This window comes from Thermobia domestica, chromosome 4, assembly GCF_964235325.1.
Source record: "Thermobia domestica chromosome 4, izTheDome1.hap1.1, whole genome shotgun sequence".
In the NCBI taxonomy this organism is placed as follows: Eukaryota; Metazoa; Arthropoda; class Insecta; order Zygentoma; family Lepismatidae; genus Thermobia; species Thermobia domestica.
Window position 1 is genome coordinate 309,182,939 of NC_137457.1, and position 27,675 is coordinate 309,210,613.

The 27,675-nt window shown below is 37.6% G+C and overlaps 1 protein-coding gene across 4 annotated transcripts in view; it reads right to left on the reverse strand.

Annotated features, from left to right (window-relative positions):
• The window catches only part of LOC145684285 (uncharacterized), a 141,979-nt gene that overhangs the window by 87,316 nt on the left and 26,988 nt on the right, over positions 1 to 27,675 (reverse strand). For all 4 annotated transcript variants that reach the window (XM_081756434.1, XM_081756437.1, XM_081756435.1 and 1 more), the window contains exons 3-4: positions 22,035 to 22,231; positions 6,981 to 16,801 (exon numbers count right to left, since the gene is read on the reverse strand). In XM_081756434.1, the coding sequence (XP_081612560.1) occupies positions 6,981 to 16,801; positions 22,035 to 22,231 (10,018 nt within the window). The remainder of the gene's footprint in view (positions 1 to 6,980; positions 16,802 to 22,034; positions 22,232 to 27,675) is intronic.

The following is a 27,675-nucleotide window of genomic DNA, read 5'->3' on the forward strand; positions in this document are numbered from 1 at the left end:
CTCTCTCTCTCTCTATATATATATATATATATATATATATATATATATATATATATATGGGTGATTCCACGAAAAAGGGAAATTTTCTGTCACGGGCATTTCTTCAAACTACTACGAAAGAATCACCTCATTTTTATTTTGTTTGGTAGTAACCGTCACAAAGTAGGTATGCCATGTATAACAGTTTGCAAATATAACACGAAACATACGTAAAAAATTAATTATTACCCAATTTCTCAACACCGTGGGCTGTCACAGACTACAGTTGACTGATTTTAATCAATAAATTACAACTGAAGTCGCAAATCAAACATCATTTAATGGTAATTAAATGGAAGAGAACACTTCAATGTTTCGGTTTTGTGGAAAGTAAATCTTTATAACGATTATTTTGGAAAGCTTGACTATGCTTCGTTTCTGTCACCTCTATTTCGTCTCAACTCCATGGCAATAGAAAAAATTATCATTGCTCTCAACAGATAGCATGGTCGTCCACATTGGCAACACCCACAAGAAGACAAGGCAGGCATGTTTGACTGAAGAACAGAAAAAGTTGTGTGCATGTGTTAAAAGCTATAGGAAAAATATTTTTGTGTGTGGAAAGCAGGTGCGTATATTAATTGATTCTCAACACCATGGTATTTATTACTGAATGTATTTGTATGGTATATACCTTCTTTCCCTTGAGGAACCTACGCCTTAACGTAGAAAATTCGTACACAATTACTCACATGTACTGGTTAAAAAGTGGGCCGGTAAAAATAAATTATATTCGATTTTCTCAACTCCATGGTTCTCAACTCCATGTCCATCTGAAAACTAAGGAATCCACGGTGTTGAGACAAGTCACGGAGTTGATAATCCTGTAGTGTTTGTTATGCTCATGCTCTTCCAAATATTTGTTCTTTCAATATATTGATAGAAATAAAGCTCATTTATGGTCTAGTGACTGATATGCTCGCCTTTCGTATGTGGTTCTGGGTTTGTTTCCCGGTGGAAGCTCAAAAATTAATGGTGTTTACTTCGCACAGTAAGGCAATTAAAAAACTCATTTGAGTAGAGATGTACTGAAACCTGATCGCGCAGACCATCGCAACGGTCGTAGGAGCCGACACGCTGACCACGTGTCATTCACACTCAAAGACCGGCTGGAGGGTCCTAGCCCATTTAAGGAGTGTTTCGCGGAAGTTCAGATTTGGGGCTGTCAGATAGCCGGAGGTAAAACTTCAGTCAAGTCAAGATGGATGGTATCTGTTTTTAACCTATTGACGTCTGAATCTTACGATCAACTAATTGTTTTCTTTTCATAGATTGTCGAAGAGTCTGAGGGCAATATGCGGACAGTCAATTTTATGACGCGGATCGGGAGGAATTTCTCCTGGCCTACTAAACCTGACGTTTAAAAAGCGTTGGCAGTTGTCATTCTGTGTAGACTAGAACAGCCCTTCCCTGTTTCCTCAAGACATTTCCTTCATTGGAGTGGAAAATGAGGGCTACTTAACAAAGAACATCGAATTATCCAAAGAAAACAGAAATGATGAGTGCCTTACACTGTCATTTAGTGTGCATTATACAGGGCGTTTCAAACAATACCGACAACGTTTGGGAGGTGATTCCTAACACCAAGATAAGATAAAAAGTATAGACCAATCTGGGTGCACAAATGCTTCCTTTCGCAGTTATAGGCTGCCGAAAACATGAAAAAAAATTAACTTTGAAGGTGAAGGTCCATAGCATAAAACTATGGGACCTACCGTAGTCGGGTCAGACTTCACTTAGGAATTAGTATGTGCGCTATCCAAATATCCATGTTTCAGAATCTTGCGGTACTTCCACAACAACTTTTATAGAAGTAGTTGGTGAGTACTTCAGATTATACGCCCGTAACCAAACTCCCTCTATAAAAATTGCTTCGTGAGTACCTCAGGATTCTGAAACATATTTTTGGATAGTGCACATACTAGTTCCTAAGTGAAGTCGTGACCCGACTACGGCAGATCTCATAGTTTTGGAGCTATGGACCTTTAAAGTTCATTTTTTTTTTCATGTTTTCGGCAGCCTATAACTCCGAAAGGAAGCATTTGTGCACCCAGTTGTCTATACTTTTCGTCTTATCTTGGTGTCAGAAATCAGCTCCCAAACGATGTGTGTATTGTTTTGAAACACCTTGTATATATACCAAATATACGGTACAAATACACTTACCAAATGTTGAAAAAGTATTGCACTTTCGACATGTGGACTTGATCACACAGAGAAGACAAACGGTTTACATAAGCTCAGAAAACAAATGAAGTAGACAATAGACAGGTTTAGTGACTACTTCGTCTGTTTCGTAAGCTTATGTAAAAAGTTTGTCCTCTCCATATGATAGTCAACATATTGAAAGCGCAATAATTTTTCAATATTCGATAAGTGTATGTGTATTTCTTTTTTTCTTATTTACGTCACATATTCATATTTTATATATATATATACACTCAATTTTGGAACCTTCATTAGATATATTTTCATATGCTTGCAGTATTTTCTGGAGTATTTTTGTATAACAAATTACGTGTCATCTAGTTTGTTAGAATTTTATTCAACATAAGGAGAATAATTCTAACTTACAAAAACTATTGGAAAATTATTTCAATTTTTATGTAAATTATAAGCTTAATCACTTATAAACCAAAACTTATCACCCAGATGTATCACGTTTCTCAACTCCACAGCAATTTTCAACTCCGTCACCTATGGTCTCAACTCCGTGGGTGCTGAAAAGTTTATTATTTTTTATTTACTACACCAATAACGATTCAGCTCTGCTGAACACCTAATTAACATGTACTTAGTAGTAGTAAGTGCATGTGATATTTTTATTGAAATAGGCGACCATCAACGGAACAAAAATTTTCCAAGTGAAAATTTCCCTTTTTCGTGGAATCACCCATATATATATATATATATATATATATATATATATATATATATATATATATATATATATATATATACATGAACTCACAGACATAAAATAACGGGTACTTCTGGTTGACGTGGAAAAGTTCAAATTTGGCATGATTGTAGCTTTTGGGAACTAACCCACAGGAAAATTACCAAAATTGAATATTTTTAATTTTTAGGGGGGTTTAAATGGGGAGGATGTAGAACTCTTTTCAAGTTATTTAAATAGGCCTTTTCTTGGGATACAAAATTTTATTTTTTAGGTAGTTAAAATAGGAAAAGAAACATGAAATTCAGAAGAAAAATGAAATGAAATCTTTGAGTTTTACGTCCCACGGGTATGCCGGTTAGGCTAAAGGAGACGGTGATGATGAGTAATGAATAAAATGGTGGAATGAAGAAAGTGGGAGGAAACGGGAGAACCCTGAGAAACCCACGCACACGGTGTCTGTCCAGTACAAAGTTCACTTGGCGGAGGCTGGGATCGAACCCGGGACCCCTAACACCAGAGGTGAACGCTCTACCACTGAAACGTACTTTTCTTGCGATTTGGTAGCGTCTAAAGCCGGCCATAGACATTTTTGATGGTGAATTTTGACGTTTTATAGAACAAAAGTTTCCAATCTGTACTTACATTTGCACAGTTAAAAAAAAAAAAAAAAAAAAAAAAAAATCGTGACCCAAAAGCTAAATTTCGTGACTTTCATGACCGTTTTCTGATTTCGTGACTTTTTCGTGACTTTCGTGACCGATAGACACCCTGATTACACAAAATTATATATAAATTGGGAAACTCCCGCCTTAGCGATTGGGAAAATCCTGTTATTACTTTAAATGTATTTGTATGTAAAATTTTATGGTCAACGTATCGTAATCAGTACGCTAAAACTGAGGTATTAAATTACAAATTTAGTATGTAGATATCACCAATTTCTATCAATATATTTAAGCAACCTTGGCTTCTTTATAAAACAACAGGCATTTAGGCATACAATTTGGTTTCGTTTGGTATGTTTAGGCTTAATATCCTTATGCAATACCGAGGTAAGAAGATTTTCACTTAAAGTGATATCCGAACCGCTACTTGGTTTACACTTGAAAGAAGGGTTGTGGTTCGATCGAGAATTGAACATAGGACGCCTCGATTAAAAGGTGAAAAGGAGATAAAACCAATTTAGATGGTTTGATATGTGGAAACGTAACCATGAAGTTCATACGATTTAAAGACTTTTTCGTTTCTTTTTTTTTTTTTTTCTTGTTTAAACCAGCCAACCCTGATGGAAGTAATAAAAAAAATATGAAGTTGTATTGCGAAAATTTCACCAAGAAAAAAAAAGTCAATAAAAAAAATGTGATTGGCCAACTATTTGATGTCCTAAGAAAGATACTTCCATGTTGAAACTATCGACAAGACCAGAACTTTTTCAAAATTCGGTTTTTAAATGGAAAAACGCGGGAACACGGGAACTTCGAATGAGGAATATTCTTAAGACAGTGGATGCAAAGTTATTCTTCAAGTGCTGCACAATGCTACAGTGAGTACAAATTGTATTTGTACGCAGTCTATTTTTTTCGCATTTTTAAAATTTCTTTAGATTGGCTTAGCACACGATATTTGTCCCTGCTTCAACGCGGTGACGTCAAACTACAGCTGGAGAAGGTGGCTACGCAGAAACAGCGAGTTATGAAGGGACCTGTAAAAGCGCGAAACAGTAGGGTCTACGGAAGTTCAATCAACATAATAATTTGGAAAATGGAAGTCAAGGTGAGTGTTTCGTGACTCCTATATATTTCTCTATTCATTATACTCTAAATTTTTCCACACATACACTAGGTCAACGAGAAGCTGGTTAGTAATCTTTCAAAAATAATGAATTCACAAGACAGAGGATTCTTACAAAATAATTTTTAATTTTTTCCCTAATTTGAAGATGCCAGACCAATCTCTTTCCCTGACCTGCATCATTTAATAAGATAGAGGTCCACTAATGAGGAAGCGTCCATTTCAGCACCATAGGTCTTTCGTGTCAGGATTGATCAAACTTAATTTATTTGTTTTTGAGTATAGTTTTTACATGGATTAGTTACAGCATTCTGTACGGCTGAGTACCGACCTCGCAAGAGTTAAAACATATAGATGGTCAAGGAACAAACTAAGTGGTGCAGCGGTTAACACACCCACACGATGAACCAGAGATTTGTTCGAGCTCTAGTTCAGTTAAACTTTTCCGTTCTTTGAATTCCATGCAAACGCACCTCGACAAGATACGATGTGAGATAAATAAACCGGTTGCTCCCTTCGTTTTTTATATACTGACAAAGTAAGACAGGGTGTCTACTAAAATTTCAAAATGAAATTTTATGACTTTTTCGTGACCTTTTATATAACAAACCATAAATTTAGTAACATTCTCAAGTGCGAATTAGGCCGAATTCTCATACATGCAATAGAAGCGTACTTTGGTTGCGATTCGGTAGCGTCTAAAGCTGACCATGGACATTTTTGGTGGTGAATTTTGACGTTTTATAGAACAAAATTTTCCGGTCTGCACTTATATTTGTACAGATAAAAAACCCAAAAGCTAAATTTCGTGACTTTTTCATGGCTTTCATGACCGTTTTCTGATTTCGTGACTTTTTCATGATTTTCGTGACCGATAGACACCCTGCAAGACTAAAACGAGGAATAACGGCTTTGTAGTTACTTTGTCATTTATTGAAGTTCTTTTTGTTTTGTTCTGTTACTGAAATTTTCCCCAGAGTTGTAAATGGTAACGGAACTGATATACGATTCCAGGTTTCTGAAAACATTTGTTGTGCCAGTTACTGCAAACAATATTTAATAAAATCAATCTTTCGTTGCTAGGTTTATGGTCAGGAATTATATTTCTAGGCTTACGACAGCTATGGCCATGCTAGCCCATCACATATGAGGGATAGCGTCCCTCGGCTATCACAGTGCACGGGAAATTGGAGAAGAAAGCAACCTAGGACCATTATGTTAGGTACAAGCCCGGCATTTGCCTGGTGTGAATGAGGAAAATTTCACTCAGGATAGCTGATCTGAAAATCTTTTACATTTTCTCGATCGAGTATCCCCACCAGGAATCGAACCTGGGACCGTTCGCACGACAGGCGGGAACGTTAGTGGCTATGTTACAAGGAGCCATGACCTTTCGTAGGGTGTTCCCGCAAGTTAAAACTTCACCACTACTCAACTTTCTTTGGAGCTTGTGACGATCTTCAGCTAACCAACGTTTGCAAACAACGATAATACAGCCCCCCCCCCCATTCACTCACTCACACACACACACACACACACAATAAATAACAAGGTCTTATACACAGGACCCAAGGATATGGATTCGATGTACTTTGTTACACAGAGTCCAAATTTCGAAACCCTAGGACGAACGACTGTGTCAATTTTGTTTTATGGGCAAAAACATGTGTCCTTCCTATCCAAAATCGCTCGAATTTTTCGCCTATAAAAAAACTAACATGATCAATCGTCCTGGAGTTTCGAAATTTGTATTCTATGTAACGAAATGCATCGAATCTATACATTGGGGTCCGGTTTTTTTTTTTTTTTTTAAATTATATTTACGTATTGTGTATGTATGTGTGTGTGTGAGGGGGGGGGGTAATGAAACTGTTCCTAAACGTACTTCAATATAACTTCAGTTTTCGATTTCATGATCAGAACCGATATCGTTAAAATTTCGGCTTTGTGAATACAGCAGATACATCGAAATAAATTTCAGTTCTCTTTCCGACGAACAAGAGTTATGGTTTCGACTCTGTAACAGAACTAATGTGACAAAATGTATTTGAGTTTTCTCCTCTATCGATTTGAAACGTTTATATAGGCTCCAAAACCTGAACTTAAAACATTTTTCGTTCCGTTACTATTAACAACTTTGGTTTCCCACCCTTTCTACGTCCGTTCTTCGGAAATTTGCTTAAACTATCCCATATTTATCCAGAATAACATATCCAAAAAAATTATGTATTTAAAAAAAAGTACTCACCTCTACCCTTTCCCTTGGGTGTTTGCGGTTGCTTTGGCTTCTTACTCATCTCTGCTGCAGTTTCATTAGGCTCAGCGTTTGGCTCCGGGACCTCATCAACAGGCACTTTACCACCTTTTCCTTTAGGCTTAGGTTTTGCACGACTTTTACGCGGAGTACTCCCACTAGCTCGACTTGTGCGCTTTTTGCTTGGAGTGGGTTTCTCGTTCTCTTTATGTTCTTCCATTTCCAGTTCTTGTTCCGGTTCTTCTTCGACTGACATATCAAGACCATCAAAGCTACGGTCAGAGTCGGAATCGCTTTCTTTTGCTACAGCTGCAGTAGGTTCTTTTTCATCTTCCTTCATAACCTCGGTCTTTGATTGTTGTTGCTTCTTCCCTTTCCTACTTTTGGGCGACACTTTAGCTCTCATTCGCTGTTTCTTCTCCGCGGGAACAAGATCACTTAATTTAACGTCATCATCATCATCACCATCGCTATCTTTGCTCATTTCTTTGCTTGTTCTCTTTTTACCGGTGGATACTTTCGGTTCTGGTGTTGCTGGAGGTTGTGCATTTGCGTTGCTTTTACGCCGTCCTCCTTTAGGCACTCGCGCAGGTTTAGATTTTCCAGCTTTTACTTCAACCGTTTCTTCTGGTTTTACCTTTTCGTTGCTATTTTCAGGTTTTACCGACGCTGACTCTTTCTGATCAGCTATTTCCGGTTTCACATCCGTTTTCTCAGATTGTGCCTCACTTTTGTTTTCGGATTGATTTTCAGCCTTTTGCTGTAATTGTTTATCTGTTTTAACTGGTTTCTCTTCATCAGCAATCAAACTAGTTTGTATTCGAGTGCTGTGTCGTAGAACTCGAGGTTCGCCAACAGGAACATCACTCTTTCGTCTTCGGCCTCGTTTCTTTGGAGACTCCTTCTGTGCTTCCGCGCCCTCCGCACTAGCTTTTCGAATAGCTGCACCAATTTGGGACATGAACTCGAAGCTCTGCTCGTCATCGAAGCACAACTGGCTAATTAAACCGCGTGAGGGTTTCTCTGAAGGATTTTCGTCTACTTTACTTTCTTCAGTTCCTTCAGATGCTGTTTTTTCATCAATTTTGTCAGCTTTCGTGCCTGTCTCTGAAACTGCTGCTCCTTCATTAGTTTTGTCAGCTTTCCTCTCTGAAATGACTGTTTCTTCATTAATTTTGTCACCTTTTGTTTCTGAAATTTCTGTTTTTTCATTCACTATAGTTTCACTCTTAGCTTGTTCTTCAGTAACCTTTGGCTCTTCTTTCGAAGCCTTCTTTTGAGCATTTGCGTTGTTCACATCATTTACTTTGGACTTATTAGGGCCACTTCCTTCTTTGTTACTACATTTTCTCTTACGAATACTTCTTAGGGATCTCTTCTCGGCTGCGTCGTCTTCGATACTTGTTGCTAACGACGCCTCTTCCTGGCGGTCGTCTTCCGTAACTTTCGGTGGCTCTTCATCAGCGACGATTTGCGACGATATCTCTTTCGTCTGCTCCTGAGATTCTGCCGATGAATCCGATGTTTTGTTTTCTGAAAGGATATCACCTTTCTTATCCTTCTCTTGCGTTTTGTCCAAACTCTTTTCTTCTTCAGCAGTAACTTTACCTACTTCTGCTGGTTTAATTAACGTGTCATCTCTTTTCTTTTCTACAGCTGGGCTTTCTTTAATACTATCAGCTTCTTTATCTACGTCAGTAGTCTTGTTTTGTTCAGGAACTCCCTTCGTTTTCTCTTCACTTGTTACTACTTTTGCCGGCTGCTTCACTGATGTACTTTCGGGTTTTTGTTCATTTGCTATTTTCGATGTTTGTTCTTTGGTGCTTGGCCTTCCTCTCCTTTGTGATGGTTTCGTCTGTTTAGGTGCCGGTTCCTTTTTAGCGGTTTCTGTGTCCACAACTTGCGAAGCTCTTCTTCCACGACGTGCCGGAGTCGTTATAGTGGGTTTTTCTTCAACACTACTTGCTGTGCCACTTATTGCTAATTCATTTTTCGTTTCCGTCTCGCCAACATCTTGTTCTATCGTTGCTGTTTTCGAGCTTCGTCTTCTGTTGGTTCTTCTCTGAGCTGCTCCTTTGTTATCTTGCTTGTTCGCACTGATTTTCGATTCTTCTTTTTCTTCACTGGTTTTGATTTCTACTTTATTTTCTTCACTAATTTTGGATTTTGTCTTAGTTTCTTCATCAATTTTGGATTCTTCATCCTTTTCTTCAATACCCAACTTTTCCGGTTTCCTTTCACTAATTTTAGATTCTGTTTGTTTTTCATCACTAATTTTTGATTCTGCTTTCTTTTCTTCATCAATTTTGGATTCTACTTTCTTTTCTTCATCAATTTTGGATTCCACTTTCTTTTCTTCCTGAACTTTTGATTCCACTTTCTTTTCTTCCTTAACTTTTGATTCCACTTTCTTTTCTTCCTTAACTTTGGATTCCACTTTCTTTTCTTCCTTAACTTTGGATTCCACTTTCTTTTCTTCCTTAACTTTGGATTCCACTTTCTTTTCTTCCTTAACTTTGGATTCCACTTTCTTTTCTTCCTTAACATTGGATTCTACTTCCTTTTCTTCAGCTTTAGACTCTGCTTTCTCGTCTTTATCAATTTTAGACTCCTCTTTCTTTTCTTTACTAATTTTAGATTCAATTTTCTTTTCTTTATCAATTTTGGATTCTACTTTCTTTTCATCGTCTATTTTTGATTCTACTTTCTTTTCTTCATCGATTTTGGATTCAGCTTTCTTTTCGGTTTCTTTAGTGACATCTACTTTACTATCTGCAGCATTTTTTGTATCTGTTTTCGTGATGTTTCTACGATCTATCTGCTCAACTGCTATGGCAGACTCTTCTCTACTTTTCCGTCTTGTCATGAGCCTACCAACTGTTTGAGTTTCTGTACCTTTCGCGCTTCGTTTTCTCCCTCTTGCCGGTTCTTTTTTAACAGAAGCATCACTCTCAACAGATACCATAACCTTCTCTACTTCCGAGGTTTCCTCCTTATTTTCTTGATCTTCTAATTTTTTATCAGCTCCTTTAGGTGGAATTTGTTCCTTTTGTAGGGAGTCGTCTGTCATTTCGAGGTTAGATTTTGTACTCTCTTCAGACTGAATCTTCGCTTCAGTGTCGTCTTTACTTTTTCGTCTGCTATATGGCCGTCTTCTACTATTCTTACTGTCTGTTCCAGCCACTTTTACCTTTCTACCTTTAACTAAATTCTCACTTTTATCATCTTTTACGTCATTAGCAGCTTTCTTATTGACTTCATCTTTCAAAAATTTCTCTTCTTGTTTATTATCTTCCGAAATTTGCTGCTCGTGGACATCGGCTTTCTCAGTTGTTTTATTGGAATCTGTTGCTTTATCCGTAGCGGCCATGGACACGTCAGCAGGAGTACTAGATTTCTCCTTGTTATTGTCTTTATTATCCTGTACTTCTTCCTTTTTATCCTGTACAAGATTCTCTTGTACCGTACTTGTTTTAGTATCACTTCGTTTGCCTTCTTCTATAGGCAGTTTTTCATCTTGCTTCCGATTTATTGAAGCCTGCTTTTTAGTACCAGCAGATTCTTTAGGTTGTTTCTCTGCAACTGTTGATGGGCTCTTTTCACCAACTTTAGCAGACGTTTCTAATGACACATTATCATCCTTCTTCAACGAGTCTGGAACCGATTCTTTATTGGTTTTAGACAACGATTTGAGCTCTTTTAATTTCTCTGGCTCAACTTTTCCCTTCTGTGATAGCTTATCATCTTCTGCAGTAGTCTGTTCAGAGTTCTTATTCTCCGTTGTAGTCACTACAGCACTTTTTACTTCTGATTTCTTCTCTTGATCAATACTAACTTCAACGTCACTTTTTTCTTTTAGTTTCTCGTTAGGAGCACATTTTTCAGAAGCTGATTTGTCTATCTTTTGGTCATGTTTTATTATGGAATCCACTTCCTTATCAGCTGGCAGATGTTCCCCACCTTTAACAGTAGAAACATCTGACTTGCAATCTCCCGCCGACTTTTTAGCTGAAAGATCCAAGCTCTCCATTGGAGTTTTCTGGATATCTGTCTTAGAAACAGTATCTTTAGCTAAAAGATCCATTTTGGTGGTACTTTCCGCTTTCACATCGGTTTCCTTTTCAACTGAAACCTCTTTGAGAGAGGAAGAATCCTCAAGTTTTGACACCTTCTTATCTTTAACTGCTTCAGAACCTTTCTTATTGTCTGAAGCTTGATTCTCTTCCTCAGGTTTCTTTCCAGTTAAGTCTTTAGGCTGAGAAAGGTCTGTCAATTTTTCGTCTTTTTTAATGTCAGTATCAGGCTTCTTTTCTTCCGAAACTTTTTCCGCACTTGTTTTTGACTTCTTTTCTTCCGAAACTTTTTCCGCACTTGTTTTTGACTTATCATCATAAGCAGGTGTAACTTTATTTTCACTTTGCTCTTTGTCTCCGATTTTCTCTTCCACAGAGCTCGATTTATTACACTGTTCCTCTTTATTCTGTTCTTTTACTGTTTCTGGCTTCTCTTCGCTTTTTATAGATTTTGGTTTGTCTGCAGCAGCCTTTTCAGTGCTCTCTGCTTCCGCCTTTAGACTGCTCTTCTTGTCAGTATCTTTTGAAGTATATGACAAAGGTTTTTCACTTGGTAACATCGTTTCGCTTGTTTTAGCCTTTATTTCTGCATCTTTGGCTTTCACGTCTTGGTCACTTGACTCCTCAGACTTTTTAGACAGGTCCTTTCTCTCAGTTTCTTTATTCCTATCTTTTACAGCTTCCTTTTCTTCTTTTGCTACATCTTTATCAGTAATGGTTTTCGATTCTTCCACTATAACTTTTTTGCTGCACGCATTATCTTTCACATCTCTCTTCTCATTGACTTGTTTCTCAGGAATGTTTTGTTGTTCAGTCTTATGTGAAAATTTGTCGTCCGATGATGCTTTACATGAAGATTCTTTAGCAGTTTCACTGGGTTTTGAATCACACCCACTCTTCTTATCTTTTTCTGGCATTTTATCAGACATATCCTCAGTTAACTTCGCCTTTTCGTCTATCTTACTTGGAACATTAACATGACTAGAGAAGTGTTCGAATTTGCTTTTAGGTTCACATTGTTTCGAACATTTCAAATCCAGCACTGCAGAATCTTTACTAATATTTGATGCTACAACTTTATTGGTGCTACCTTTCAGCATAGCTAAGTTTTCTGGAGTGGTCTCTCTGTCCTTACTAATGTCCTTGGATTCATTCTCTGCTTTGAGTCCCATATTTCTCATTTTATCATCTTCTAAAGTCGGTGAAGCTAATTTCTTTTCTATCGTCATCCTTTCTTTATTCGAATCTGTTCTTCCTGATAGCTTTAGAGCATCGTAATTGGATTTCTCAGGGAATCTGGGAAAGTTTTTAGACATATGTTCCATTCGTTCTGATGATTTATGAGCCATATCTTGCATTGAAGGGCCATGCAAACCGCTAAGAATATTGTGCTCTGCTGTTTTATATAAGTTAAATGGTTCCCCATACATCTTTGCAGCTCCTAGTGGGTGTAATTTCGGATCGCTCATTGCTGCTGCAGACATTTTCAATAACTCTGCTCTTTCGTAACTCGATGACTTTGGATCTGAGTGCCTTTGTTGTTCTATATTTACGCTTTTTGAAAACCCCGATGTCCTACTACTCACATCACTACTTGAAGCTCTTCCAAACGATTTCTCCATTTGTTTTGGTAAATTCATCTCTCTTCCTTTTTCCATCGTAGGATATAACGTCGGTAGTTTATCTGGAAAGCCTAAGCCCATGCTTAAAGCATGAGCTGCGTAGGCATCAAGTTGTTCCCTAGAACCAAGGAAAGGTTTATCTCCCAGCTGATTCCGTAATGTTTCCATGGCCCTTAAAAATTCTTGTTGTTGTTTCAGAAACTCGGCTTCAGATGCCATTTGTTTCGCTATTAATTTCTGGTTTTCTTGAAATATTTTTTCGTTAAATAGAAGTCCAGCAGCTGGATTAGCACCAAGACCTCCAAATGGAAACAAAGGATTCTGAAGCATATGTTCGCCAAATAATGGGAAAGGTCTTCCACTGTTATAAGCAAGATCGCCTTCCGTTTTATTTTCCACAGAGCTAGATACGTCTGTTCCTCTTCTATCACTTCCATGACCCTTCTGAACAGGGACTTCTACATGAGGTGTTGGTTTTGTACTGGATTGTGGCACTGATAAATCAAGAGGAGCCTTATCGTAAGAACTTGTAGAAGACTTGTCTTTAAAATGTGATGACCCGCTGGAATGACTATCTTGCTTCGGTGCAGAAAATGTTTGGGCCTTATTCTGGTCTGCATGTAAATTTAGAGGGACATTTCCAAATTTTTCTAATAAAGCAGCATCTGTCGCACTTTCCAATACCTTCTTTTGCATATCAAGAGCGCCGCCTGTTTTTCCGGCCATCTTCTCCATCATGATTCCCATTGTTATACTTTCGACTGATTTTCTACGAGATTTGCTGTTGGAACTAACTGGTACCGGTTGAGGACGTCTGGATGATGTATCCGTTGATGTCTTCTCTCCAGGTTTATTAGATAACTTATCGGAATATTTTAAAGAACTATCTTGTGATCGGAAATGTTCACTTCTACTAGACGAAGAGAATGACGTATTTTCAGACAAACTTTTTTCTATGTTCTGGAATAAATCACTACCACCAAACTTCCTGCCAGATAACATTAAGTGTTCCGGAGTATCAAACGGTCTTTGGGTCAACGAATCCCATGTGACACCTGGAATATTATATGGCGTAGTTTCAGTCTTTTTAAAGCTCTCTCTGGGCGAAAGCAACGGGCTGTCTTGAGTTCTACCTCCGTATTTAATATTCTGCTGTTCTCGCATCTGCTTCTCGAATGATGAACTTGATGTTGAAGGTGGGGTTTCCTTTCCCAACATCTTCCCATACAACTCACGCTCAGTTCGTCCTCGTTCTGCATTTGCTATCAACGCATGCATCTGTGATAGCTGGTAAGGGTTTTCAAAGCCACCGGTTAACAGATTTCTACCTGTTACAGGATCCTGATACATTCCAAGAGTGGGATTCTTATCTGCTGATTTATCTTTCTTATTAGATTCGGACACTCCCGGAACTTCCGGTATTTTTAAAGTTGAAAGAGCATGTGCTTTCAAATTTCTCTCGGCTTCTAACGCAAAATTTTTTCCCATCAGCTTTTCCATATTTTTCTGAAATTCTGCTGCTCCCAACATGCCAAAATTCTTTTCTGCTGCAAGACGACTTGCCTCGAGCATAAAATCTGCGGGCAAATGTTTTGCTGTTTCTCCGAACATACCAAATGGTAAATTCGGTAGCATGGGATACATTTGTGAGCCAATCAGAGAAGCCATTTCATTGAATTTACTACTAGCATCCATACCTGGATATCTCATTGGAAATCTTTCGCTTTTATCACTGGATTTCTTGCTGTGTTTTTGATGAGTTTCATGCTTAGGCAAATTTGGATTCTTTTCTAATGGTGAAGGCATTTTCTCTGCAGCAGAAAACTGTTCCAAGAGCTTTTGTTGGCTTTCATTAATAATACCTGCCCCAGCTTTAGACAAATTTCCAAGGAAATCCAGATGGCCAGAAATATGTGGGTCCATTTGCAAAGGACTTCTTCTAGTTAAGTCCGTCTCTAATTTTGGCGATACTTTATCCGCTGTTTTATAAACAACAGGCCCTTTTCCCTTCAGATCATACATGTCGTCTGAAGGCAATCTTGGAAATTTCTGTATCGACGGTATGCCTGTATTCTTATTTTCAGACATATTCCGGTCTGAAGATACAGTACTACTTATGCCTGGATCTAACCTAGTGCTTTCTGTCATGTCAAACGGTCGCATAGGAAGTTCTGTTGGCGATTTTACAGAAGATAATTTCTTCACTATGTTTTCTAAAGGATATCCTCCTAGTTTTTCACCCTGTTTACCTAAAATAATCTTATCATTTTGTCCTTCTTTTATTTCAATACCAGGTTTCGATTTCGATATTTTATCGTCATGTTTAGACGAAACTTCACTATTTTCTACCAGTTTCTTTTCAGCACTACTAACGCTTGCTTTTTCATCTTTCTTCTGCTCCGGTTTGGTTTCTACATTGGGCTTACTTGAAGCCACTTTGTTTTCGGGTACTTGTTTTTCTGTATTTGAGAATACTGACATTTCATTCACACCAGATTTAGAACCAACTTTATCAGGCTTTTCTTCAGCTTGTTTTTTATTACTTTCTTGGTTTGGAACTTTTTCCTTATCCTGGGAAGTTCCGGATAAATTAACTATTTCATCCTTAGATGGAGCTTCTTTTGTGCTCACACTAGTCTTGATTTTAGTTTCATTCGAATCTTGCTTTAGCTTTGAATCAGTTTCTGTTGACGACGTATTATCTTGAGATCTTCTCACTGAATCACCATTACCGCTCATGATTCCGTGATCACTAATTTTATCACTCCCGCTGGTCGCACTTTGATCACTTACAACCTCTGTTTGAATAGTGTTTGACTTGCCTGAACTTACTGTACATTTCTCACTACTAGAGTCAGGTACTGATTGTCCACTTTCCACATTACTAGATTGTTTCGCTGCTGTTGCACTATTTTCACCAGCGGTAGTTCTTTCTACTTCACACTTAATTTTCTCGCTTACAGTTGTTTTCGAGGAAATTTCTGGTCCATTCACACTATCAGCACTAGAATTAATGGAAGAAGTTTCTTTTTGCACGGTGTTCACATTGGAGTCTGTAGCACTTAAATCAGTACCACTATTACTACTACTACTGCTCCCTCTATCGGAGGGTTTAGTCGAGTCACTACTTTTCTTAGTTTCCTCACTTTTATCACACTCTTTCTCTTGCGAACTGTCTGTTTTATCTTTGTTTACAGAGTCTTGTTTCTCTGTGTTTCCAGCATCACAATCTTTTCCTGAACCTTCCCCGCGTACGTACATCACTGGTTCTTCAATGGCTTCACTAACTTCAGGTTCTTCCACCGGCTTCTGACTGGATTCCTTATCCTCCTTCGATGACTCAGTTTCCTCTTTACTCTCTTTGGCATTGGGTGCAGTATTACTTACTTTCGTATCGGCCTTAGGATCATCTTCTACACGAATCTTCTTTGCTTTCTGGTCATCATCGTTGCTGCTTGACGGATCACAACCTCTCTTCAGCTGCCCTTCAGTATGTTTTAGAGATTCTGCATCATCGCTCCCAGCGGACTTAGCCTCTGGAGTTGACACTGGATTGCTATCACTGTTTGGTTCTGGTTGCTTATGAGAGGTTTCGCTACTCGTTTTGTCTTCTTTGGAAACATTTTCTGGTGGAATGGGCTTTTGCAAGTCTTCAAGTTTTCTGACGGTTATAGTATACCTCTTTTTCCCATTAAGGAGATCCACGTTTTTATTTTCTGGTTTCACAGGAGAGTTCTTAATTGTACTTACAGTCCCTTCTTTTAGATCAAGCTTAATTTTTATAGCTGGCTCATGCTTTACGTTATTCTGAGTTGCATTAGGTTTGGCATCTTCTGTGGAAGCACCAGTTTCGTTGACTTTTTCCTCTTCACTTGTCTTTCCATTCACTACAGACTTCTCGGATTCTTCGACAGTTGTTTCCTGTTCCTCTCCCTCTCCGTCCTCCTCTTCCTCATCCCCCTCTTCATCCACACCTTCACTCAGCTGCCCCGTGTCAGTGATGGGCTTCTCGATTACGTCTTGACTGTTGCTATCCTCATTGTAGGTTGAATCGTCAGCATTTCGACACGGATCACTCGAGGATAGTTGAGCAATAAGCTGGGTCAAGCTCTCTTTATCCCTGGAAAGTAAAAAAACAAAATTACCACTCTCTACAAACAGTCAAGACTCGACTATCCCTGATAGATAGCAGCACATACTCTTTACTAAAAGTTTTCTTGTTTTCTATCAAAACCGGTTTCGGTTTTCTACCAGAACCCGGTTTCGTTATTTTTTTTTTTTTTTTTTTTTGAGAAATGTCCGTTTGTAGTTTCTCTACAAACTGGTTTTCGATTTTTATTTAAACCGGTTTTGCCCGTCCTTAATTATTACCTTTAGGATCAGTAATTAAATTTCTGGGCTTTCGGCATCTATGGACATGTTAGGCCGTCACTAGGATTAGGATTAGGAATAATATTTCTGGGTTTCGGCATCTATGGTCATGTTAGCCCGTCACTAGGATTAGGATTAGGAATTAAGATTTCTGGGCTTTCGGGATCTATGGTCATGTTAGCCCGTCACTAGGATTAGGATTAGGAATTAAGATTTCTGGGCTTTCGGGATCTATGGACATGTTAGCCCGTCACTCATATGAGGGATCACACTATCCGAGGAAAGGAAAGGAAGAAAACGGCCTGGGACCTCTATGTTAGGTATTATCTCGGAATTTGCCTGGTATGAATGAGGAAAATCTCACTCAGGATAGCTGGCTTGGAAAAGCTTTTCCACTTTTTCGTCCGACTGTTTCCACCGTGAATCGCTCCCGCGACCGCTCGACTGGTACGTTTGAGTGGGACATATTTATCCCAGTGGTTCTGAAAACCATAGTTATTTAGAAAATGATAATTCGATCGAGGAAAAATGAGTTCAGATATCAGTGATGTACGAAGTCGTAAACGCAAGTACGATGCAAATGAAATTTGAAGATTTCTTGAGGACTCTGACGTAACTGTGTGAAAGTGATGATGCCATAGCTGATGAAATTATCAAATAGACAGTATGTAAGTGAAAGTAGAGATAATGGAACAGATGAAAGTGAAGAGCAAAGTGCTAATAATAAAGCAGTAGTTGCATGTACTGATAAAGAGCTTGTCATTTGGAATAAGCTACCGAAATGTAAAATATTTGTAATCATAAATACGATCCACGTGTTTTCCTGACAATATATATCAACTGAAAATACAGGATGATCATTCATTTCACTACCACTGGGGCATATAAAAATAACAGCGGGATACATACGTATGTCCCACAACTCCCCATGTTGAAAAACAAAACGGTGCGAAATATTTTTTTTTATATTTATACTTTTGACAACTTTAATTAAAATAATCATACATTAATGTTTTTCACTCCGAAAAAAAAAAAACTGGTAGTGAAAGAGTTAAAACTAATTTCTCTCGGTCCAGGAGACTCAGAAAAGCAGTACACACAATTTATACAACACTTTCTCAAAATTTTCCCTAAAGCCTCAAGTGTTTTCTCGACAATTACTAGCCATTGTGAAAAATCAGGTACGATAAAACCTGTCTATATTGGCCACCACAGAAAGTAAGTCTATGATGTATATTTTTTTTTTTTTTAGATAGTATCAAACGCACTTCTAATCTATATAAATAAAAATGAAAGTGGCTATGTTTGTGACTTAATAACTCTTGAACCACCCGACCGATCTCGATCAAATTTTCAATAAAAATGAGGTTCGGACCTGGGATGTTTTTCATCATTTTACTTTGACAATACACCGTAGCGGGGAAGGAGATATTTAAAAATGATCGAAAATGACTGATATTAGTGTCGAATCCATAGTTTTCGAGGTCGCTGATACGAACAGTGACTCTTCTGATGCCGTTTAAATCCAAATTCACCATGCAACTTGAGGGAGGAGAAATATATAAAAATGATCGAAAATGACAGATATTAATGTTGAATTCAGTTTCCGCGGTCGCTGAGATTAACAGTGACACTTCCGATGCCGATTAAGTCCAACTTCAGTTCCACAACTTGGAGGAGGGGGAGATACATATATAAATGATCGAAAATGACCGATATTAGTATCGAATCTATAGTAGTTTTCGGGGTCGCTGAGATGAACAGTTTTACTTCCGATGCCGTTTAAATCCAAATTCAGCCCCGCAACTTGGCGGAGAGGGAAGATATATATATAAAAATAATCGAAAATGACCGATATTAATGTCGAATCCATAGTTTTTGTGGTCACTGAGACGAACAGTGACATTTCCGATATCGCTTAAATCCAAGTTCACCCATTTATCTCCGTGAAACGTATTTTTCCATCCGAAGAACGGATATTCTGCTAGTTGTTGCTAATATTGTCTCCCTCTATGAAAATAATACACTGAAAAGACGGAAAATGTGCTGCTATCTATAGGTAATTAGCGTAGCGCTCCTTAATAAATTCACGTTAAAATTAATTTCTCTCGGTCCAGGAAAACTCATAAAAGCAGTATACACAATTTATACAGCACTTTCTCCAACTTATTTCCTAAAGTCTAAAACTTTTGTGTTTTCTCGACAATTACCACCCACTGTGAAAAATCAGATACAGTGAAACCTGTTTATATTGGTCACTACCAAATTCACCTAAAAATTTGTCAAGTTACAGAAAGTAAGTCTATAATGTACATTTTTTTTTACAGACTGTATCAAACGCACTTCTAATAAGTAACTAATTATTATCTACGTATTAGTTTGTACCTTCCGATATACAATACGAATTATACTAACTGAGCAAAACTCATGGCATACCCAATTAATATCTGGTCGGGCCCCCCTCTGACCATGTGGAGTGTAGCGATACGGCGTGGAACGGAGTCTTCAAGTCCCTGGTACACGTCCGGAGGCAGCTGAGACCACACAGTCTACAGAGCGGCAGCCAATTGTGGCCTTTTCGTGGATTGAGGATCCAATGCCCGGAGCCTAAGTTCAAGAACATCTCAGATATGCTCAATAGGGTTTGTATTAGGGCTTCTGGGTGGCCAGTTCAGTCGTTGAATCTCACATGCATGCTCGTCGAACCAATCACGGATGGTATTAGCGCGATGTGGCCCCGCATTGTCCTGTCGAAAGACCGCAATGTCGTCAGGATGTTGAAACATCACAAACGGGTGGAAATGGTATCCGAGCAGCTGATGATACCGCGGACCAATTAATGAATCTTCCAGAACAACCAAGGGCTCATTCCATGTCAGGAAAATGCACCCCACACCATGATTGATACCCCATCAGCCTGGACCCCACCCTCTTGGCATGTGGGATCCATCGTTTCATGCAGTCTGCACCATACACGGTGCCTCCCATCGGCATGGTACAGTTGATAACGTGACTCGTCGGACCATATGACGTTACGCCACTATTGTAGTGTCCATCCGTAGTGATTGGTGGCAAATGCGCGCCGGAGTGTCCGATGACACTGGGTTAGCAGTGGCACACGTGTAGGGCGACGGCTCCCATACCCGAGGACACGCATGTTCCGACGGATTGTACACGGAGAGACGTTTCTACACGGCCAGTGTTGAATTGGGCCGTGATTTGTTGCACAGTTGCTCTCCTGTCTCTGTTGACTACTCGTCCCTAGTGTCGCCGGTCTCGGTCATTGAGGACCTCTGAACGCCCGGTATGGTGTCTGTTGTGGACTGTGACACTTTCATTCAACCTATTCTCGGTACACCTTCTACATGGTTGAACGTGGGAAGCCGAATTCCTGCACTACCTCTGAATCCCATGTGTCGGGCACCCACCACACGTTCGAATGCCGTCAACCCACGACGATGTTGCATTTTACTGGATCACTCACACAGACAGTTCCCACAACGTCTTACACACAACTGAAACCGTCGGCGGAGCCCTGCAGGTGGCGTTCAGCACACATGGTGTCCATCCTCGAATCAGTGACCTGCTATCCCATGAGTTTTGCTCAGTCAGTGTACTTCTCCAATATAAAAACAACGCATATAACACACACCTATTCATGTTAGTTAACAATTTCCTACACAATGCTACAGCATATATATATATATATATATATATATATATATATATATATATATATATTTATGTTTCAATCTTTCATCTACGACAATAGACGCAGATATCTGTTCCAGCAAATATTTACACGTTCATGCTATTCTACTTCTCTATGTAGAAAAAAAAGTAAAGAAATTTTTTTCCACAACTTGGTAATCAAAAGCGAAGTAACAACCCAAATGAAACAGGCGGGCCAATGCATATTCAAATTACTTTTGTATCTAATACTATTATTATATGACGCATTTGAATGAATACGAATAAAGTTACAAAAAATTGAAGATTTGACATTTTTCAAAATTCTTTATCACGAACATCTGGTTAGATAATATCTTATCCAACTCCATATATGGCTTTCAATAAGTGTGAACATCACAATACCGTTTACAGCAATTTGATAACTCAAACCATTCTGGAGATATGGTAAAAACTGTTTAAGCATAGTTCCTACTGATGTGGAGAATCTATTTCCCTAACCTTTGGTAGGAAATTCCCTGACTTTCCGTGACAGGTGTCGGATGACATTGACATATAAATAAGGAGTGAATAACGATGAATATTTATATATGAGAACATTTATTCTATAGAGACAAATTGTAATCAATTGCTCATACGTACATCCACTTACCTCTCATAAAAATCTGAGCAATTAATGTTAGAAAAAATATATTTTATAAAATTTCCTTGACTTCCCTAACCAGTAGGAGCCCTGTTAGTGTGCAACAATGTAATTCCGAGAACTAATTGTAATTACACCTATCGTAAAGTATTGCTGTAATGATATAGAAGCAAAGTAAATCTAAAATTATTTTTAAAAATTCCCACGAACACCCCATTTTAAGCAACACATCAAATTTTACCATTTTATTCGTATGTTCCTAATGGTTTGCGATATCACATTACTGTAAACGGTATTACAACATTAATGTTTATTGAAACCACGTACAAAATTCGATGTGACTGGATTACTTTGGTCTGGTACAGAACCATTTTAGGTAGTGACTCAAAAAACTCGACAGTCGAAAAATGACGACCAATAATATATTCTAATTTTCCTCTTATCTAATAAATATCAAGCTTTGGTCATTTACTTCGTGCTGAAGTAATGTAGATTCTGCAGTGGATATTAACTACAGTTGAGTTCTAGAGAACTAAATTATTTCACTAAAACAAAGTTTTACTATAAGAATTAAATTTCGGAAGTCCCAAAATTTCGTTATATTGGTATTTTACTGTATTAACATATTTATATATGTAAATCAACTTACATGGCTACTCTTTCCCACGTTTCGTCATCGAGATCTTCACGATAAACTCTCAGATTGCAGTCATCATCAAACTGGTACCAATAGGTTTGACCTTGCTTATCCCGTCCAAGGGGTTGAGTTCGTAATTCCATGGCAGACAATTTATTTACTTCGGTTTTAAACTTTAAGTTTAAATCAAACTGCATTTCTAGGAGTGTCTGCAAAGAAAAGAAAATTTACACGTTGCATTCAAAATACATCAAGTTTGTGACACTTACTACATTCAATTATATGGATTCATCACAATACAATAGTACCACATCGAGATAAAAGCAAATAAAGCCAACAAAAAAAAAAAAAAAAAAAAATATCCCTGTAAAAATAAAGTTAGGAAGTCAGACCCTGTTTTGAACAAGTATATAAATTATCTTCCATAATTGCATTCAAATTTACTTTAAAATATAGTTTAATGTCTGGCAGATATACACAGTAGTATAAAAAAAACTACGTCCTACCATAATCGAACAGAAATAACGTCAATAAAACGGGTTCACTAGTCTCGGTTAAACTACTAAAGTTTCAAAATGTTTTAAGTTGTCTGCAGCTTGTGGAAAGGTTTCATACCGTATAAAATTAACCTCATCAATTCTAACAACAGATATCAGCTAACGAATTAATATATCGCAAAATCACGTGGTTACACATAAGCAATTAAGGATGCATCGAATGCGCTTAGAAGCTAATTTGACACACACACAAAACACACATTATACGAAGGGCAGTCAGAAAGATCCCGGAATTACGTTGTAACTATTTATTATCACAATGTAAGTACACATTCGCTTAATCGCTTTCAAAATAGACTCCTTGAGAACACACACACCCGTTCCATTTCTCTTGCCATTGCAGGAAACAACGCTCAAAGTTCGGTTTTGGTATGTTCCAAAGTTCAGCCGTCGCGCTGGTTTCAATGTCTTCTACAGTAGCAAAACGGTTACCTTTGAAGCTCTTTTTGATCTTGAGGAAAGAGCCAGAAATCCGCTGATGCTAGATACGGTGGTAGAAATACGAATTACAAACTTGGCAGCTATCTACTGCCAAAAAAGAATTCAGAAATTCGCTTCCGTTCAAGGGTTATCGTGAGGAGTAAAGGACGTACAAAGATTACAATACTGTAAGTCCCAACAGTTTCTAGTAAATGTTACTCCTCAAATATTTCCCCCTTTTACCTTCATGGTTGACCGATGAGGATCAGTGACACCGAACGCATTTAATTTTATATTAAACACTAGTTATATGCATTCAGTATTTAAACTGCAGATCTTTCAATCAACTGTTACTTCATACGTTAAAGTTTTCATACTTGTTATAATACGCAATTATGCATAATAAAAAGTAAATAAATCCACGTAGCTTTCGATTCCTTACAATTTAATACTTCATCCGATGCTGGCCCGTGTGATCATATGGTCATTATAAATATATGACTTAATATCTTGTTAAAGTCATTACAAACATTTCCACGCTCTGAAAACACTCACTAGGAAATTACACTGGTAGATTAATCAGGAATAATAAAAGAATTTTCCTACAAAAGTGTATACAAAATCAACTCGCCATTGTAATTCACTGTAGTCAATGAATGAATTAATACAATTTTGCCCTTACGAGAAATTGTTGGCACAGTGATTTTATCTGGCGTTAGACAGCTTAATAATTTAATTCAAAGTATAGCTCAGTGAACCTTGATCAAGGTTAGTTCCGCCCCCTTAATTCTAATAAAACAGGACGGTTTTGTAAGGATGTGTTATGCAGGAACTGAACCTTAATAATTATTTGCTTGGAGACAGACAAATGTTTAAATAATCCTGAAACAGCACGATCTTGGTCCTTAGAGTCCGTCCGATTTTCTTTAATCCTCATTTATACATATCGGACTGACAAAAAGAACGTATTAACTAGATTAAAGGAGACCGGAGAGATTTTAAGAACCAAGTTCTTGGAGTTTCAGGATTATCTAAATATTTGTCTACCTCCAGGCACATCATTAATAAGGTATAGTTCCTCCGTCAGACCTCATACATAAAAAAACTTGAATTACGAATCCTACTTTATTGGGATTACGACGCTAGAACTTAGGTTTGATCAACATTCACTGGACAAAAGTTGGAATTATATTATCAACCTACGTAACGTCAAATAATATCACTAACTCCGTTGGTTCAAGTATACTCTGATTTTTCATATTGTACTAGAAGACTTTCAGCAACTTTCACAAGTGTAAGAAGTGTATTAATACAGTGATTGGCTACTCTGAATTACAATGGCGAGTTGATTTTGTATATACGTCCGTGGGAAAATTCTTTTCATCATTCCTAATTAGTCTATCAGTGCAATTTTCTGCTGAGTGTTTCAGTGCTTACGAATGTTTGTAGTGACTTTAAGAAGTTGTTAAGTCACACCGTGACGAATATACTAACGAAGGCAAATCTGAATATCAACTCGCCTTACCATTCAAAAGGTGACGTCTACTCTGATTGAGGTATTAAAATTAGAAGGATTTTAAAAGTAACATGTTCAGAATGCTCAAGAACAGACTTAGAATTTTTTTTCGAAATTTATATAAAATTGTATATTAAATTTATTTGATTAAATTCAATAGATAATACACCTACATATTTGGCACGTGCGTATTAGGGGATCTATTGAATTAGCTATATATTAAGCTGTCACTTTTTATCACCGTATATATACTTAAAATGCAGATATAACAAGTGGCTATCGGTTACTATTTGGTATCAAAATGTTCACCATCCTTTTAGATAATGATTAATTCAATAAGATCTCTCTATGACTTACGGTTCTTGAGATATGGCTCCTTAAATCTCCCGAAATCCGAACTTTTTTTTGGCCAATATCTCGGGAACGGTAAGAATGACGCGAAAAATCCCATAACTTCTTTCGGATAGATTTTGATGCTCTATCGAATAGAGGGATCAAAATTGAAAAATTCGCAAATAACAGACACACACACAGAAAGACATAGAGAATTAGTAACGAACTTTTCGCTGAAGATACGTTTTTTTTTTTTTTTTTTTTTTTTTTTTTTTTTTTTTTTTTTTTTTACTTCATTCCATTTGGTAACGCATTGTACAAGGCAAATATTGAAACCGGCGACTATGATTTTACAAAGTATTTTAAATACTAAGAAGTTGTATTTTAATAATATGCATCAATTAAGTCACTCAAGATTTCCGAAAGTCTGAAACTGTGCACTAAAATTCAGCCAAAATCCACAAACAGCGACATCATAACATATTTTTGAGCGCTATTTGACTGGACAAAGGAGGAGTTTATGTTAAAATTTCTTGCAAATCATCATTTCTACATAATGGTCTGTACAGTCATGTCACCTCTTCAGAACACTAATGCTGTGCTGAGTTTACTGAACAGTATTCAATAAATTCTACTGAACACTACCCAACCTACGAAAATGATTTCTTATAAGCAGATTCAGGTATTTGATAAAACAGAATTGAACTGAACATATCGATTTTATAACTACTGGAAAGAAAGCATTGAGTCATTCTGTTAATGGTTTCCCGGCTATTCAGAACGTCACAATGAAGACCTTTGGTAACCTATGAATCAAGATTTAAATGTCGGATTTTTTTCTAGAAAGTCTTAAATCTGAATCCGAGATGAATTCGGATTTTTCGCGCCGAAGATGAACGCTGAATATTTATCACTAGACAGACCTAAAGAAAAACGTGTATATGCAAAAACCGTCCTTCGGTTTTATAATCTATTTACTTTTTATGAATTGTTAAACTGAGTATTTTTTTTTTTAAGCTCGTGTACATCACAATGAGGTCTAACAATGCCGTGGCTATATCATCAACATCATTGGTATTCTGCTATTATTGGCAGACCACTTGCCTCAACTGAGAAGCTTCCATGCTCTAACAGTCTTCAACTAAGCTCTTCGTCTTCACATACTAATTTTCTGTTTTGATATCGCCCCTCCTCCTGCTATATCCTCGAGCACGTCACTAATTATACAGTTCCCCCTTAGCCAATGTCTTAACCAGTTTCTCTTCCTCTTTTAAATAATATCTAAAATTGTTGTTTTCTCCCTCACCAATTCTAACATCTTCTCATTCGTTTTCAGCTCGACCCACCTAATTCTCTCCATTTTCCTCCACATTTTGAAAGTTTCCAGTCGTTTTTGCGTAATGTCCACGTTTCTGACCCAAACAGTATCATACTCCACACGAAGCATTTTATGAGCCTTTTTCTCAACTCTTTATTCCAGAACCCACAAAACAGACGCTTCTTCCCCCTACAGGCTTCTTTTACTGTGCCTATCCTTGCTTTTGTTTCACATTGGCACTTCATATCATCACTAATAACACTACCCAGGTATCGAAAACTAGTCACCTGTTCTATTTTCTCTCCTCCTACTTCTATATTTGACAGCGACTGCTTCGTTCCAATCACCGTGGATTTTGCCTTTCTAACATTTATTTTAATACTATACTCTTCACACATTCCTCAAGTTTTAAAACATCTTATTGATTTTGTTTTCCGATTTCGCAACAAGCGCCATATCATCTGCAAACCATATATACTTAATCCTGTCGGCATTCCTGTCGAACTTCTCTTCCAATTGGACTTTCCTCTGTCATTTCCTCCCCTATTCTAACACTTATTTGTTGGTTCATATATAAGTTCCTTACACGAGTCTCCAATCTTTCCATTCCAACCTAACCTTCCTTAACATTACCAACAATCCCCAATTCTTGCGGCCAAAAGTCTTTTCTAGATTAATAAATACAACATATACCTCAGAAAAATAAACACACTGCTGAACAAGACTGCACTTATTTAATATAAAAACGCATTTACACGTGACGTTTTGATCTTCTAGCCAAGATCTTCATCAGACGTACACTTGATGAGGATACATCGATGAGTGTACGTCTGATGAGGATCTTGGCTAGAAGATCAAAACGTCACGTGTAAATATGTTTTTATATTAAATAAGTGCAGTCTTGTTCAGCAGTGTGTTTATTTCTCTGATTTTATTCGGAAGACGTACGACTATGATTGTGTGTCAACATATACCTCTTTCCCTTAGACCATAAAACTTTCACTGATTACCCTTAATAATTCAATTGCATCTCTTGTGCCCTTATCTCTCTGAACCCGAACTTGTCTTCCTCAACTTTTTCGTTTGTTCTTCCATACAACCTTCTATTCGGTATTCGGAGCAGAATTTTTGCTGCATGTGATATGAGACTAATAATTCTAAAATCATTTATATCTCTCTGGGTTCGAATTCTTAGGCATAGATATCATGCGTTTCTTCAGAAAATCGTTTGACAACTCTCCTATCTCATATATTTCATAGCAGAGTCGAAACAATTCTTTCTTGCCCTTGTCTCCCATATTCTTTATGAATTCGATTGGTATATTACCTATATCGGTAGCCTTTCCATTCTTAATCTTATTAAGAGCACTTAAGAGACAAAAACCATACAGCGAAAGCGGTGAAAGTGATTTCGAAACTCAGTCATTACCTGAACTGCCGAGCATTAATGAGGATTGTCACCAAGAACTGTAGAGGGAATAAGGCAAAGTGACAGCAAAACTCAATTAG